Source organism: Oncorhynchus clarkii, chromosome 18, assembly GCF_045791955.1.
Source record: "Oncorhynchus clarkii lewisi isolate Uvic-CL-2024 chromosome 18, UVic_Ocla_1.0, whole genome shotgun sequence".
Taxonomy (NCBI): Eukaryota; Metazoa; Chordata; class Actinopteri; order Salmoniformes; family Salmonidae; genus Oncorhynchus; species Oncorhynchus clarkii.
Genome location: NC_092164.1, coordinates 22,898,183 through 22,913,773, shown reverse-complemented (window position 1 = coordinate 22,913,773; position 15,591 = coordinate 22,898,183). Strand labels below are relative to the sequence as shown.

Genomic DNA, 15,591 nt, shown 5'->3' with positions numbered 1-15,591 from the left:
AACATCTTATTCTATGACATCACACATTAGTACATTTATCACATTCATTCTGGCCACAACACAAAGCGGACTTTTTCAAATTATTTTTAATCCTTGTCTTATGAAGAGAAATAATGAAGAGAAATTATAGATAAAACGTATCGGTGCTCATCGGCCATTGGACATAAACATTACACAACAAGTTGGAAATCGCAAATTAAACAACAAGTGGTTTGGAAGGAATCAGTGACAGTGGCTAACTGCAAGCATTGCAACTAGGAAGTTGAGAATAAACGAGCTCAGACTGGGAAAATAAGTTTTGAATGGTCATCCAAATCCAACTGGGAATTGTAAATCAGGCCTCTTTGTCTTCCTTTGATGACAAAATTTGCCCACAAAGGACTGTCGCGCCACCTCCCTGTTCAAGTGAGCACATCACAACAAGGTGAGTCCAAAAATGTCTTATATGCTGCTGCATAAATTATGTAATATGCCAGGAAGATATGTACACTGTAGCTAACAAAGTAATACTACGGGTATGTTGTGAAGTAAGCTTTTAGTAGCCCATGTGCCTCACCCTAATAATTTGGTATATTTTCACCTTTTAATTTCGCCTAAAATTACTGTTCTGACTCGGTGGTGCACATGTAGCCTATAACCTGTTTTTGAGAAATGTAATCATCGAATATTGTAAGAGCTTTCATTGTCTGCTAATATGCCCCCTTTATTTATCCTAAGATTCTGACTTGGTGTACAGGGAAAACACTGTAAGGATGGCCCATGTTCTGAATTTTGTCGATGTACATTTCAAAAGTGCTTAATAAATAGTTATATTGTCTAAATCAGTCCTGGCTCACTCATTAATGTATTAATCGAAATTACGGATTGCATCTTATCTGCTTGTTGTCCCTTATGCCATAATTTGTACATCTCAATTGTCAGTAGAAACCACATTTGATTAAAGCAAGTCAGCTATATCTTTTTAAAGGCAGTAAATGTGGCTGAATGAACTGTTTCGCTGCCAGACACAGTGTTGCCAATTTAGCGACTTTGTCTCTATATTTAGCGAGTATTCAGACCCCTCTAGCGACACATTTTCAAAAAAGTGACTAGCGACTTCTTCTGGTGTTATTGGACTTTTGGAAACTCTTGACATGAAAGCACGTATAGTTCTAACTCTTCTCAACAAGCAGCGGGTGCTATAACTGATATTTTTTTCAAATATCAGTTATTGTCCATCATTGTCGGTTGCACGACTATACGATTATTGTTCCAACCCTAGTTCCAGTGCAACACATTTTATAGGATTCGATTTAGTGGTGTGGTAATGATCTGGTTTTTAATGGTGTTTTATACAGAGCCTTCCGAATGAATTCACTCCCCTTGACTTTTTCCCCAAATAAATTGTGTTACAGCCTGAATTTAAATTGATTAAACATAGATGTTTTTGTGTCCCTGGGCTACACACAATAGCCTATAATGTCAAAGTGGAATTATGTTTTTTGAAATGTTTACTAATTAATAAAAAATGAAAAGCTGAAATGTCGAGTCAATAAGTGTTCAACCCCTTTGTTATGGCAAGCCTAAAGTTCAGGAGTAAAAATGTGCTTAAGTCACATAAGTTGCATGGACTCAGTATGCAATAAGTTTTTAACATGATTTTTGAATGGCTACCTTGTCTCTGTATCCCACACATACAGATAATTGTAAGGTCCCTCAGTCGAGCAGTGAATTTCAAAAACAGATTCAACCACAATGACCAGGGAGGTTTTCCAATGCCTCGCAAAGAAGGACACCTATTGGTAGATGATAGGTATAAATAAAAAGCAGATATTGAATATCCCATTGCACACGGTGAAGTTATTTATTATACTTTGGATGGTGTATCAATACACCCAGTCTCTACAAAGATACAGGCGACCTTACTAACTCAGTTGCCAGAGAGGAAGAAAACCTCTCAGGGATTTCACCATGAGGCCAATAGTGAGTTTAAAACAGTTAGTTTAACGGCTGTGACAGAAAACTGAGAATGGATCAACAACATTGTAGTCACTCCACAACACTAACCTAATTGACAGTGAAAAGGAAACCTGTACAGAATACAAATATTTCAAAACATGCATCCTGTTTGCAACAAGGCACTAAAGTAATACTGCAAAAAAATGTGTCAAAGCCATTAACTTTTTGTCCTGAATACAAAGTGTTATGTTTGGGGCAAATCCAATAACATATTACTGAGTACCATTCTCCATATTGTCAAACATAGTGGTGGCTGCAGCATGTTATGGGTATGCATGTAATCATTAAAGACTGGGGAGTTTTTCCAGGTTAAAAAAAATACGGAATGGGCACAGGCAAAATTCTAGAGAAAAACCTGATTTCAGTCTGTTTTCTTCCACACTGGGAGATTAATTCACCTTTCAGCGGGACAATAACCTAAAACACAAGGCCAAATCTACACTGGAGTTGCTTACCAAGAAGACTGTGAATGTTCCCGAGTGGCTGAGTTACAGTTTTGACTCATGAATACTTTCTGAAGGCACTGTATTTAATGGTGTGGTATATAACTAGACACATGCTGTTTCAGGTCAATACACTGCAAATGGTATGTTTGGTTTAAAGTCCCCAAAATGACATATAGAAGCCTCTCAGTGGGATAACATTTTTATTATTTCCAATGGTAATCAATACACTTGACAAAACAAGCACACATTTGGGTCATACAAAAATAAACTGCTTATTACCACAAACAAGATGTACATTTTGTGTTGGCTGATAAAATACAGCACAAAAAAAGATGTGCAAGAAAAAAATGGAAATAATATTCCTCAAGTAGACATTTCTGATTTCTCCTCTGGTCTCAAGGACTCGATCTCCATAGCCATTAGGAATCCTGGTTTGGAGGTAAGTGGAGAGAGAGATTGGCAGCCCATGTCACTTCTAAAGGCAACTGACATACAAAGCTTTTACACACATGAAAAATGAAAACACATCTCTGAAGGGACTTTAACATGTGCGTCATTCGGGAAGGTTGTTGAGTGTGTGTACAATCCAGTCAAATTGCTGTGGTCTGTCTGAGGTGCTTTGTCCCTTCTAGTAATTATATTTCTATGGTGTATACAATTTCAGTATGGTGTATCCAAAACATATTAACCAATTTATATAGATACGTATTGAGACCGCGGTAACATATAGGACCGAGCACGTCAACAATGTCTGTCGCAATTTATCTACGCCTGAGTAGGTGGTGTTGTTTTCAGTAGACCTTTTTCTTTCGTCTCTGTTTATTGTGACTGTTGTGCAGTAAGTCTTGGTCAATGTCATGTGGAACTATGTCTGTGGAAATGTTAAGTTGCTGTTTGTTCAATTAAATCTACAAAAACGAAATTTAAAAAACTACTTCAGCCTCACCTTCGGTGTAGTCCATCTCAGGCCTAGTGGAGATGAAGATCCAGGCCATTCCTACCAGCACAGCCACCACCAGGTTCACTATGATCCACGGGTTCAGGATCTGTTGCTCTGACCCAGGAGGCCTGGGGAGGAGAGGGGTTGTAAAAGTCACAATGCTTTGTTTGTTTGGCTGGAGTCAGAGGAACAGAAGAAAAGAGGGTTCTCTTCTCTCTGACTCCCAACAGTGATATTGCTGAGTAAGATAATCAATATACAAGAACTAACTTAACATGTTAATATCAAGACAATAAGAACAGTAAGTTAGCACACCATAAGGTCTCGTTAGCACTGGGGTACAGGTTGATGCGGTCACTGGTCATCTGCTGGCTGAGAGAGAGGACCAGAGATGAGAAGTACACTGCAGGAGGAGAGGGAAAGTTACTTCAGTGAAATGACCATTTGCCAAGGCCAGAGAGACAAAGTGCTTGCTGGGCTGCATCATATACAGGTTGGCTCCGTCTGTCCTGAATGAATGAATTGAGTAACATACTGTAAAGATGTTTTCACTCACAAAAAGAGGCTAGAGCAACTGGGTCCAGGGTGACAAACTCTCTCATAGCCATGGCGCCTTTGGCCAGATTCACCCTGAAATGGAAAGAGAATGAGTCTCTCTCCACACAAACACTGGGGAGGGAAGGGGCACACTGGGGTTTGTTGTAAAATGTGCAAGCCTGTAGCTAGAGAAAGTAGATGTGTGTGTGTGTGTGTGTGTGTGTGTGTGTGTGTGTGTGTGTGTGTGTGTGTGTGTGAGTGAGGGGGTCCATTGATGGAACAGAACGGCAGTGCGTTGTACACACACAAACACCTCCTAGCTCTAGCCACAGACTTCCCATATTTTCACAACAATGGCCACATTTATTTTGGGCCTGACCCCAGTGTGCCACACACAGACTCCCACTCTCTCTCCCCTCCTTACCTGTCAAAGGCTGACACGGTGCTTATAGCCAGTAGCAGGTAGAAGAGAGACTGTGCAGGGTAGGCCAGGCTGTGGTACTGCTGCAGTAGGTTAGGCAGAGTAGTGAGATGTTTTCCTGCCAGGGCATAGATCACTATGATGTTCCACACTGCATAGCCCGCTAGGAAGCCGTGGCAGAACAGCCCAACCCCCCTGTACATTAGAGAGATAGAGAGACGTGAGAGAGAGGGAGCACGCACACACACACACACACAGTCTTTCAAACAGACACCTGCACGCACACACCTGAAGCCACCATGTACCCTAACAGACACATCCTTGGTGGTCCACATCTGCTGGATGTCCACGAAGTTGTCCACCTGATCGCTGGACTTCGGTCTGTCTGACCGATCGGCCGCTTGAAACCTCTCTGAAAGTAAAACAACACATCATTACCCAACATAGAAGACAGGACACACAAGGATGTCCAAATAATTCATATAAGGCCAATTTTTCCAGACACAGAAACTAGACAAGTCCTCGACCAAGTAAAGCTTCCAATGGAGGTTTTCCATTGAAATTGCTTCATAGTCCAGGACTAGGTTAATTATTCTGTGTCCTGGAAACCAACCTATACTCTTAAAACTCTACCATGTACAGCTAACATAAAATAACAGAAAGAAGGGGGACACTCACTGCTCCTCTCTACAAACACCTTCCCCACAGGCTGGCTCTGTCCCAGGGGAGCAGAGAACAGGGAATGCCGGGGGACGGGTGGCTGAGCGTCTGTGATGATGTCATCGTCCTCTACATGAAGCTCGTTGACGTACTGTGTCTCTGACACTTTCGACTTCCTAGGGAGTTATCACGAAAAAAGAAAGAAAGAACAAAAGAGAGGGAAACTGAGCTCATTAATAAAGCACATCATAATAGAACCATACAAGTGAAAACATACCACACACATTTTACTCTACACCATAAATCAATAAAATTAGATTTGTCACATACATGAGATTAGTAGATGTTATTGTGGGTGTAGCGAAATGCAGTAATATGCAGTAATATCTAACAAATTACACAACATATACCCAATAGACACAAATCTAAGTTGGAATGAATTAAGACTATATACATCATATGGACGAGCAATGTACAACGGACTAAGATACCGTAGAATAATATAGAAAACAGTATATACATATGAAATGAGTAATACAAGATATGAAAACATTAAGTGAATGAGATACCGTAGAATAGTATAGAAAACAGTATATACACATGAGATGAGTAATACCAGATATGTAAACATTAAGTGACTAAGATACCATAGAATAGATAGGCCATATTACAGTGTCTCTTACTTCTTCCTCTTGGGTTTTTTGGTCACTTCTTCCCCTGCCTCTGCTGTGTTCTGGACCAGTCCATCACCATTCACCAGGTCAGCCTGGTCATCCTCCATGTCTGAGACACAAACAAGCGAACGAACAACGCTCCACATGTAACTTAATACATTTCACAAATACAGTAAGTACAACTATGACATATAGCCTATAAATGGTTTTGGTAAAACAGAACGGAATGTATTGAATATAAGTGTAATATAATCTTAACCATGCAGAAGTAATAGAATAAATAATACACAATCAAGATAATGTTTGAGTTAAAAGTAGGAAGAGTAGGTATATGGTTCCCCTGAGGCATGTTGTTACCTATAGTCAAGCGTGTTGTTTACCTATAGTCAGGCATGTTGTTACCTATAGTCAAGCGTGTTGCTTACCTATAGTCAGGCCTGTTGTTTTTCTATAGTCAAGCGTGTTGCTTACCTATAGTCAAGCCTGCTGTTTACCTATAGTCAAGCGTGTTGTTTACCTATAGTCAAGCGTGTTGTTTACCTATAGTCAAGCCTGCTGTTTACCTATAGTCAAGCGTGTTGTTTACCTATAGTCAAGCGTGTTGTTTACCTATAGTCAAGCGTGTTGTTTACCTATAGTCAAGCGTGTTGTTTACCTATAGTCAGGCCTGTTGTTTACCTATAGTCAGGCCTGTTGTTTTTCTATAGTCAAGCGTGTTGTTTACCTATAGTCAAGCCTGTTGTTTACCTATAGTCAGGCCTGTTGTTTTTCTATAGTCAAGCGTGTTGTTTACCTATAGTCAAGCGTGTTGTTTACCTATAGTCAAATGTGTTGTTTACCTATAGTCAGGCCTGTTGTTTTTCTATAGTCAAGCGTGTTGTTTACCTATAGTCAAGCCTGCTGTTTACCTATAGTCAAGCGTGTTGTTTACCTATAGTCAAGCGTGTTGTTTACGCTTGACTATAGGTAAACAACACGTGTATAGGTAAACAGCAGGCTTGACTATAGGTAAACAACACGCTTGACTATAGCTGACTATAGGTAAACAACACATTTGACTATAGGTAAACAACACGCTAGTCAAGCCTGTTGTTTACCTATAGTCAGGCCTGTTGTTTTTCTATAGTCAAGCGTGTTGTTTACCTATAGTCAAGCGTGTTGTTTACCTATAGTCAAATGTGTTGTTTACCTATAGTCAGGCCTGTTGTTTTTCTATAGTCAAGCGTGTTGTTTACCTATAGTCAAGCCTGCTGTTTACCTATAGTCAAGCGTGTTGTTTACCTATAGTCAAGCGTGTTGTTTACCTATAGTCAAATGTGTTGTTTACCTATAGTCAAGCGTGTTGTTTTTCTATGGTCAAATGTGTTGTTTACCTATAGTCAAGCGTGTTGTTTACCTATAGTCAAATGTGTTGTTTACCTATAGTCAGGCCTGTTGTTTTTCTATAGTCAAGCGTGTTGTTTACCTATAGTCAAGCGTGTTGTTTACCTATAGTCAAGCGTGTTTACCTATAGTCAAATGTGTTGTTTACCTATAGTCAAGCGTGTTGTTTACCTAAAGTCAAATGTGTTGTTTACCTATAGTCAGGCCTGTTGTTTTTCTATAGTCAAGCGTGTTGTTTACCTATAGTCAAGCCTGCTGTTTACCTATAGTCAAGCGTGTTGTTTACCTATAGTCAAGCGTGTTGTTTACCTATAGTCAAGCGTGTTGTTTACCTATAGTCAAATGTGTTGTTTACCTATAGTCAAGCGTGTTGTTTACCTATAGTCAAATGTGTTGTTTACCTATAGTCAAGCGTGTTGTTTTTCTATGGTCAAATGTGTTGTTTACCTATAGTCAAGCGTGTTGTTTACCTAAAGTCAAATGTGTTGTTTACCTATAGTCAGGCCTGTTGTTTTTCTATAGTCAAGCGTGTTGTTTACCTATAGTCAAGCCTGCTGTTTACCTATAGTCAAGCGTATTGTTTACCTATAGTCAAGCGTGTTGTTTACCTATAGTCAAGCGTGTTGTTTACCTATAGTCAAGCGTGTTGTTTACCTACAGTCAAATGTGTTGTTTACCTATAGTCAAGCGTGTTGTTTTTCTATGGTCAAATGTGTTGTTTACCTATAGTCAAGCGTGTTGTTTACCTTTTGTCAAATGTGTTGTTTACCTATAGTCAGGCCTGTTGTTTTTCTATAGTCAAGCGTGTTGTTTACCTATAGTCAAGCGTGTTGTTTACCTATAGTCAAGTGTGTTGTTTACCTATAGTCAAATGTGTTGTTTACCTATAGTCAGGCCTGTTGTTTTTCTATAGTCAAGCGTGTTGTTTACCTATAGTCAAGCGTGTTGTTTACCTATAGTCAAGCCTGTTGTTTACCTATAGTCAAATGTGTTGTTTACCTATAGTCAAGCGTGTTGTTTTTCTATGGTCAAATGTGTTGTTTACCTATAGTCAAGCGTGTTGTTTACCTATAGTCAAGCGTGTGTGTTTACCTATAGTCAAATGTGTTGTTTACCTATAGTCAAGCGTGTTGTTTACCTATAGTCAAGTGTGTTGTTTACCTATAGTCAAATGTGTTGTTTACCTATAGTCAGGCCTGTTGTTTTTCTATAGTCAAGTGTGTTGTTTACCTATAGTCAAGCGTGTTGTTTACCTATAGCCAAATGTGTTGTTTACCTATAGTCAGGCCTGTTGTTTTTCTATAGTCAAGCTTGTTGTTTTTCTATAGTCAAGCGTGTTGTTTACCTATAGTCAAGCCTGTTGTTTACCTATAGTCAAGCGTGTTGTTTACCTATAGTCAAGCCTGTTGTTTATCTATAGTCAAGCGTGTTGTTTACCTATAGTCAAGTCAAGCGTGTTGTTTACTTATAGTCAAGCCTGTTGTTTACCTATAGTCAAGCGTGTTGTTTACTTATAGTCAAGCGTGTTGTTTACCTATAGTCAAGCGTGTTGTTTACCTATAGTCAAATGTGTTGTTTACCTATAGTCAAGCGTGTTGTTTACCTATAGTCAAGCGTGTTGTTTACCTATAGTCAAGCGTGTTGTTTACCTATAGTCAAATGTGTTGTTTACCTATAGTCAGGCCTGTTGTTTTTCTATAGTCAAGCGTGTTGTTTACCTATAGTCAAGCGTGTTGTTTACCTATAGTCAAGCCTGTTGTTTACCTATAGTCAAATGTGTTGTTTACCTATAGTCAAGCGTGTTGTTTACCTATAGTCAAGCGTGTTGTTTACCTATAGTCAAATGTGTTGTTTACCTATAGTCAGGCCTGTTGTTTTTCTATAGTCAAGCGTGTTGTTTACCTATAGTCAGGCCTGTTGTTTTTCTATAGTCAAGCGTGTTGTTTACCTATAGTCAAGCGTGTTGTTTACCTATAGTCAAGCGTGTTGTTTACCTATAGTCAAATGTGTTGTTTACCTATAGTCAAGCGTGTTGTTTTTCTATGGTCAAATGTGTTGTTTACCTATAGTCAGGCCTGTTGTTTTTCTATAGTCAAGTGTGTTGTTTACCTATAGTCAAGCGTGTTGTTTACCTATAGCCAAATGTGTTGTTTACCTATAGTCAGGCCTGTTGTTTTTCTATAGTCAAGCTTGTTGTTTTTCTATAGTCAAGCGTGTTGTTTACCTATAGTCAAGCCTGTTGTTTACTTATAGTCAAGCGTGTTGTTTACCTAGTCAAGCCTGTTGTTTACCTATAGTCAAGCCTGCTGTTTACCTATAGTCAAGCGTGTTGTTTACTTATAGTCAAGCGTGTTGTTTACCTAAAGTCAAGCGTGTTGTTTACTTATAGTCAAGCGTGTTGTTTACCTATAGTCAAGCGTGTTGTTTACTTATAGTCAAGCGTGTTGTTTACCTATAGTCAAGCGTGTTGTTTACTTATAGTCAAGCCTGTTGTTTTTCTATAGTCAAGCGTGTTGTTTACCTATAGTCAAGCGTGTTGTTTACCTATAGTCAAGTGTGTTGTTTACTTATAGTCAAGCGTGTTGTTTACCTATAGTCAAGCGTGTTGTTTACTTATAGTCAAGCGTGTTGTTTACCTATAGTCAAGCGTGTTGTTTACTTATAGTCAAGCCTGTTGTTTTTCTATAGTCAAGCGTGTTGTTTACCTATAGTCAAGCGTGTTGTTTACCTATAGTCAAGTGTGTTGTTTACCTATAGTCAAATGTGTTGTTTACCTATAGTCAGGCCTGTTGTTTTTCTATAGTCAAGCGTGTTGTTTACCTATAGTCAAGCGTGTTGTTTACCTATAGTCAAATGTGTTGTTTACCTATAGTCAAATGTGTTGTTTACCTATGGTCAAGCGTGTTGTTTTTCTATGGTCAAATGTGTTGTTTACCTATAGTCAAGCGTGTTGTTTACCTATAGTCAAATGTGTTGTTTACCTATAGTCAGGCCTGTTGTTTTTCTATAGTCAAGCGTGTTGTTTACCTAAAGTCAAGTGTGTTGTTTACCTATAGTCAAATGTGTTGTTTACTTATAGTCAGGCCTGTTGTTTTTCTATAGTCAAGCGTATTGTTTACCTATAGTCAAGCGTGTTGTTTTTCTATAGTCAAGCGTGTTGTTTACCTATAGTCAAGCCTGTTGTTTACCTATAGTCAAGCCTGTTGTTTTTCTATAGTCAAGTGTGTTGTTTACTTATAGTCAAGCGTGTTGTTTACCTAGTCAAGCCTGTTGTTTACCTATAGTCAAGCCTGCTGTTTACCTATAGTCAAGCGTGTTGTTTACTTATAGTCAAGCGTGTTGTTTACTTATAGTCAAGCGTGTTGTTTACCTATAGTCAAGCGTGTTGTTTACTTATAGTCAAGCGTGTTGTTTACCTATAGTCAAGCGTGTTGTTTACTTATAGTCAAGCGTGTTGTTTACCCACAGTTGAAGTCGGAAGTTTACATACACTTAGGTTGGAGTCAGTAAAACACATTTTTCAACCACTCCACAAATTTCTTGATAACAAACTATAATTTTGGCAAGTCAGTTAGGCTATCTACTTTGTGAATGACAAGTAATTTTGCCAACAATTGTTTGCAGACAGATTATTTCACTTATAATTCACTGTATCACAATTCCAGTGGGTCAGAAGTTTACATACACTAAATTGACTGTGCCTGTAAACAGCTTGGAAAATTTCAGAAAATGTCATGGCTTTAGAAGCTTCTGATGGGCTAATTGACATCATTTGAGTCAATTGGAGATGTACCTGTGCATGTATTTCAAGGCCTACCTTCAAACTCAGTGCCTCTTTGCTTAACATCATGGGAAAATCTAAAGAAATCAGCCAAGACCTCAGAGAATAAAACTGTAGACCTCCACAAGTGTAGTTCATCCTTGGGAGCCATTTCCAAACGCCTGAAGGTACCACGTTCATCTGTACAAACAATAATACGCAAATATAAAAACCATGGGACCATGCAGCCGTCATACCGCTCAGGAAGGAGATGCGTTCTGTCTCCTAGAGATGAACGTACTTTGGTGCGAAAAATGCAAATCATTCCCAGAACTACAGCAAAGGAGCATGTGAAGATGCTGGAGGAAACAGGTACAAAAGTATCTATATCCACAGTAAAACGAGTCCTATATCGACAGAACCTAAAAGGCCACTCAGCAAGGAAGAAGCCACTGCTCCAAAACCGCCATAAAAAAAGCCAGACTACGGTTTGCAACTGCACACGGGGACAAAGATTGTACTTTTTGGAGAAATGTCCTCTGGTCTGATGAAACAAAATAGATCTATTTGGCCATAATGACCATCGTTATGTTTGGAGGAAAAGGGGGGATGCTTGCAAGCCGAAGAACACCACCCCGACTGTGAAGCACGGGGGTGGCAGCATCATGTTGTGGGTGTGCTTTGTTGCAGGAGTGACTGGTGCACTCCACAAAATAGATGACATTATGAGGAGGAAAATGACGTGGATATATTGAAGCAACATCTCAAGACATCAGTCAGGAAGTTAAAGCTTGGTCGCAAGCTTCCAAATGAACAATGACCCCAAGCCTACTTATAAAGTTGTGGCAAAATGGCTTAAGGACAACAAAGTCAAGGTATTGGAGTGGCCATCACAAAGCCCTGACATCAATCCCATAGAAAATTAGTGGGCAGAACTGAAAATGCGTGTGCGAGCAAGGAGGCCTACAAACCTGACTCAGTTACACCAGCTCTGTCAGGAGGACTTATTGTGGAAAGCTTGTGGAAGGCTACCCGGAACATTTGACCCAAGTTAAACAATTTAAAGGCAATGCTACCAAATACTAATTGAGTGTACGTAAACTTCTGACCCACTGGGAATGTGATGAAAGAAAAAAAGCTGAAATAAATAATTTTCTCTACTATTATTCTGACATTTCACACTAAAATAAAGTGGTGATCCTAACTGACCTATGACAGGGAATTTTTTTACTAGGATTAAATGTCAGGAATTGTGAAAAACTGAGTTTAAATGTATTTGGCTAAGGTGTATGTAAACTTCCGACTTCAACTGTATAGTCAAGCCTGTTGTTTACCTATAGTCAGGCATGCTGTTTACCTATAGTCAGGCATGCTGTTTACCTATAGTCAGGCATGCTGTTTACCTATAGTCAGGCATGCTGTTTACCTATAGTCAGGCATGCTGTTTACCTATAGTCAGGCATGCTGTTTACCAATAGTCAGGCATGCTGTTTACCAATAGTCAGGCATGCTGTTTTTTACCAATAGTCAGGCATGCTGTTTTTTACCAATAGTCAGGCATGCTGTTTTTTACCAATAGTCAGGCATGCTGTTTACCAATAGTCAGGCATGCTGTTTACCTATAGTCAGGCATGCTGTTTACCTATAGTCAGGCATGCTGTTTACCTATAGTCAGGCATGCTGTTTACCTATAGTCAGGCATGCTGTTTACCAATAGTCAGGCATGCTGTTTACCAATAGTCAGGCATGCTGTTTACCTATAGCCAGGCATGCTGTTTATCTATAGCCAGGCATGTTGTTTACCTATAGTCAGACATGTTGTTTACCTATAGTCAGACATGTTGTTTACCTATAGTCAGGCATGTTGTTTACCTATAGTCAGGCATGTTGTTTACCTATAGTCAGGCATGTTGTTTACCTATAGTCAGGCATGTTGTTTACCTATAGTCAGGCATGTTGTTTACCTATAGTCAGGCATGCTGTTTACCTATAGTCAGGCATGTTGTTTACCTATAGTTAGGCATGCTGTTTACCTATAGCCAGACATGTTGTGTAGCTATAGTGAGATTTGTTGTTTACCTACGGTCGCTGCCTTTTTCTTCTTCTTCCTTCTCTGTGATGCAGCTTCCGGCGAATCGGGGGTCAAGTCCTGGATGACCTCAGATGACCTGCGACTGCTCAGACCCCCCACCTGGGCCATCTCCATCCCTGAGTCTGCTGCACATACAAAACAACACAACTCTCTTATTATATACTTGAGGTGTACTTACTATGTGGTTCAAGTCATTACTAGTACTTTAACTGTATATACATGATTATTTGACAGTGGAATGCAAGCTTTATAGTTAACCCATAGCCTGAAACTTAAAGGCAAAGTGCCTCCAAAATCTGGAACAATGCTGTTCACCAGCAGTTCAACAGAAGGAGCTCCCGATAACTATTCCTTGGAAATATTCCTTTTCCACCCACCCTCTGGGCTTTCAACACCATCCACCTGACTCTTCGACTTCTTCCTCTTGCTTTTAGGGACTGGCATCTCGTCTACATAGGAGACAAAACAGGTAAAGAAAACTATATCCAAGCCAGCAGCGCCAACCAATATTCAATAGTTAAATGATCTATTACAACATCATTCTGAAGGCAACTCACCACCTGTATCTTGACTTCATGCAGTTGTTCAAATGCCATACATATAAAAGGGAAAGAGAGAGCGTGAGAGAGATGTTCTGCTGGGATAAATGAGTTGAAACAGTATCACAACAGCATAAGGAGGCGAGACTCACCTTGACATGGGGGGCAGGGCACGCTGTCCACGCTAAAGAGGACAAGGAAGAAGAGAATGAGGCTTGGCCAACATCTTACATAACACACCTTAATGATTACTTAATATACTTCATTATATTCACTTATTTAACCTTTATTTAACTAGGCAAGTCAGTTTAAGAACAAATTCTTATTTACATTGACGGCCAACCCCCCCGGCTGAACACTCCCCTAACCCAGACAACGCTGGGCCAATTGTGAGCTGCCCTATGGGACTCCCAATCACGGCCGGTTATGACACAGCCTGAGAACAAACCAGGGTCTGTAGTGACGCCTCTAACACTGCAATGCAGTGCCTTAGACTGCTGCACTCTTGGGAGGCCCTCAATCCATACATGCCAAGAGATAGGATCAGAGGGGAACCAAGGAACAAAGCAAGTGGTTGTACAAAGCGCTCTCCAAAACTTAAAGTAGATAACACTCCGTCACAAACAGTACATTTCTCCAATTGATCTCAACTAGAGGTCGATCGATTATGATTTTTCAACGCTGATGAAAAATTAATTGACCATTCCGATTAATCGTTCGACCTCTAATCTCAACAATAAAATCCTCCAAAACTCAACAACCTGGACTCAGAAAACAGAGTCCTTTTCGTACAGAGAGAAGATCCAGCAGCACCAGGGCCCAGTTTCCCAAAACTAGGCCCAGGACTGTGTATGAGAGAGAACTTACCGTGATTTGTTTTCTCACCATTCCACCCAAGAATCAGAAAGGGCTCTGAGGATATTCCTGTGCCACAGCCTTGGTGGCACTGCCTAATCCTGGGCTAAATCTGCAGTATGCATCTGCCAAGGAACTGGAATACCAACCAATCCAGGCATAGATCAGATCAGACTATTCAGACTTGAGGGATTTGACCCCTTGAGGTGAAAGTGAAGAAGACCCTCAACAAAAATAGCCTAGAGTAAACTACAACACCTTTATTAATGCAATAATTTGGTGTAAGAACAATGTTGATGATTATTAAGGCCGTATTTCATTTCCCTCTCATATTGGGCCACAGTTTTGAAGTGACATAAGCTACACCTCTTCATGGGGTTGTTGACCTTAACCCCTAATGCTGTATGGTTCTGCAGCAAGGTCCCTGTTACACCCTCTCTGATTTGTTGTTGTTGGGCCCTCTGCAGGGTGCAGAAACCAGAGACCTATGGGAACTGGCTGTCTGAGAGCAGTCTTTTGACTGGGCTTGTGCTCATAGGCTACCAATGTGCTGCATACTAGCTAGTTACAAGTCGAAATACTCTTAAGATTTATGATATGGATGGTCGTGTAAGTGTAGTGGCGCATGCGTGGCTAATGGTACCTGTGGAAGAGGCGGGAGGTCCCTCCGTCGCATACTTTGTGCCTAAATAAATATTTTGATTAATAAAAAACAAACTGCACACACTGGGAAACTGGAATAGGACAAAAACCACTAGTTATAACGAATTTATGGATAAATAGTAATAGCTAACTAAGACAGAGCAAAATTATAACTAGCTGGTCAGCAAAATTAGCTATCTAGTACATTTAGGCTAGAGCAACCTTGTATTCCGACCTTTACAAAATTAGCAAACCACATACCTGGAATCCTCCTGTGTCCATTTCTGCGGGATACCCTATTAAAACAACCCCGATAAGAGATAGCTAGTTAGCTACCTAGCTGTTAAAACGTTTTGGGCTTGTAACGTCCGCATGTTGGTAGCCACGGTGTTTACCCGACCACTTTGTTTACACTCGTTGCCTTGCCATTACAGTGATTTTTAGCTGAGAAAACAAAAAGGAACTTCCGGTTTTCAAAATAAAAGCCTATCTTCTACACATGTTGACACAAAAAGTCACACAAGCACATATTAAATAACACGCGTTCACACATACAATTGTATTTTTATACAATTTTACATCACATATTTTACCATTATTCCATATCCCATTATGTTACACAATTTTTTTTATGTATAATAATA

General features: G+C 39.9%; 1 protein-coding gene across 8 annotated transcripts; it reads right to left on the bottom strand.

Moving 5' to 3' along the window:
* Positions 1–2,640: 2,640 nt before the first annotated feature.
* LOC139373220 (transmembrane protein 237B-like) lies at positions 2,641–15,376 on the bottom strand. 8 transcript variants are annotated; one of them, XM_071113451.1, is made up of 14 exons: positions 15,209–15,376; positions 14,949–14,990; positions 13,603–13,634; positions 13,469–13,482; positions 13,289–13,360; positions 12,899–13,036; positions 5,686–5,785; positions 5,021–5,178; positions 4,631–4,754; positions 4,346–4,537; positions 3,941–4,014; positions 3,700–3,787; positions 3,391–3,512; positions 2,641–2,872 (listed from the first exon to the last, which is right to left on the bottom strand). In XM_071113451.1, exons 1-14 carry the CDS (start codon positions 15,227–15,229, stop codon positions 2,808–2,810), a joined length of 1,242 nt encoding a protein of 413 aa, XP_070969552.1. In that variant the 5' UTR covers positions 15,230–15,376; the 3' UTR covers positions 2,641–2,807. The 8 variants fall into 8 exon arrangements, with proteins under 8 accessions (XP_070969552.1, XP_070969553.1, XP_070969549.1 ...); XM_071113452.1 differs by having other exon boundaries at positions 12,899–13,033; XM_071113448.1 differs by having other exon boundaries at positions 4,346–4,754.
* Positions 15,377–15,591: the final 215 nt, after the last annotated feature.

Excerpts from the sequence above, each read along its gene's own strand:
- LOC139373220 (XM_071113448.1), bottom strand. The coding sequence starts at position 15,229 with ATGGACACAGGAGGATTCCAG. Across the intron at positions 13,635-14,948 it reads ACCTCCCGCCTCTTCCACAG|CGTGGACAGCGTGCCCTGCC; the intron begins GTACCATTAGCC and ends TGTCCTCTTTAG. Across the intron at positions 5,179-5,685 it reads AAAAAACCCAAGAGGAAGAA|GAAGTCGAAAGTGTCAGAGA; the intron begins GTAAGAGACACT and ends ATAACTCCCTAG.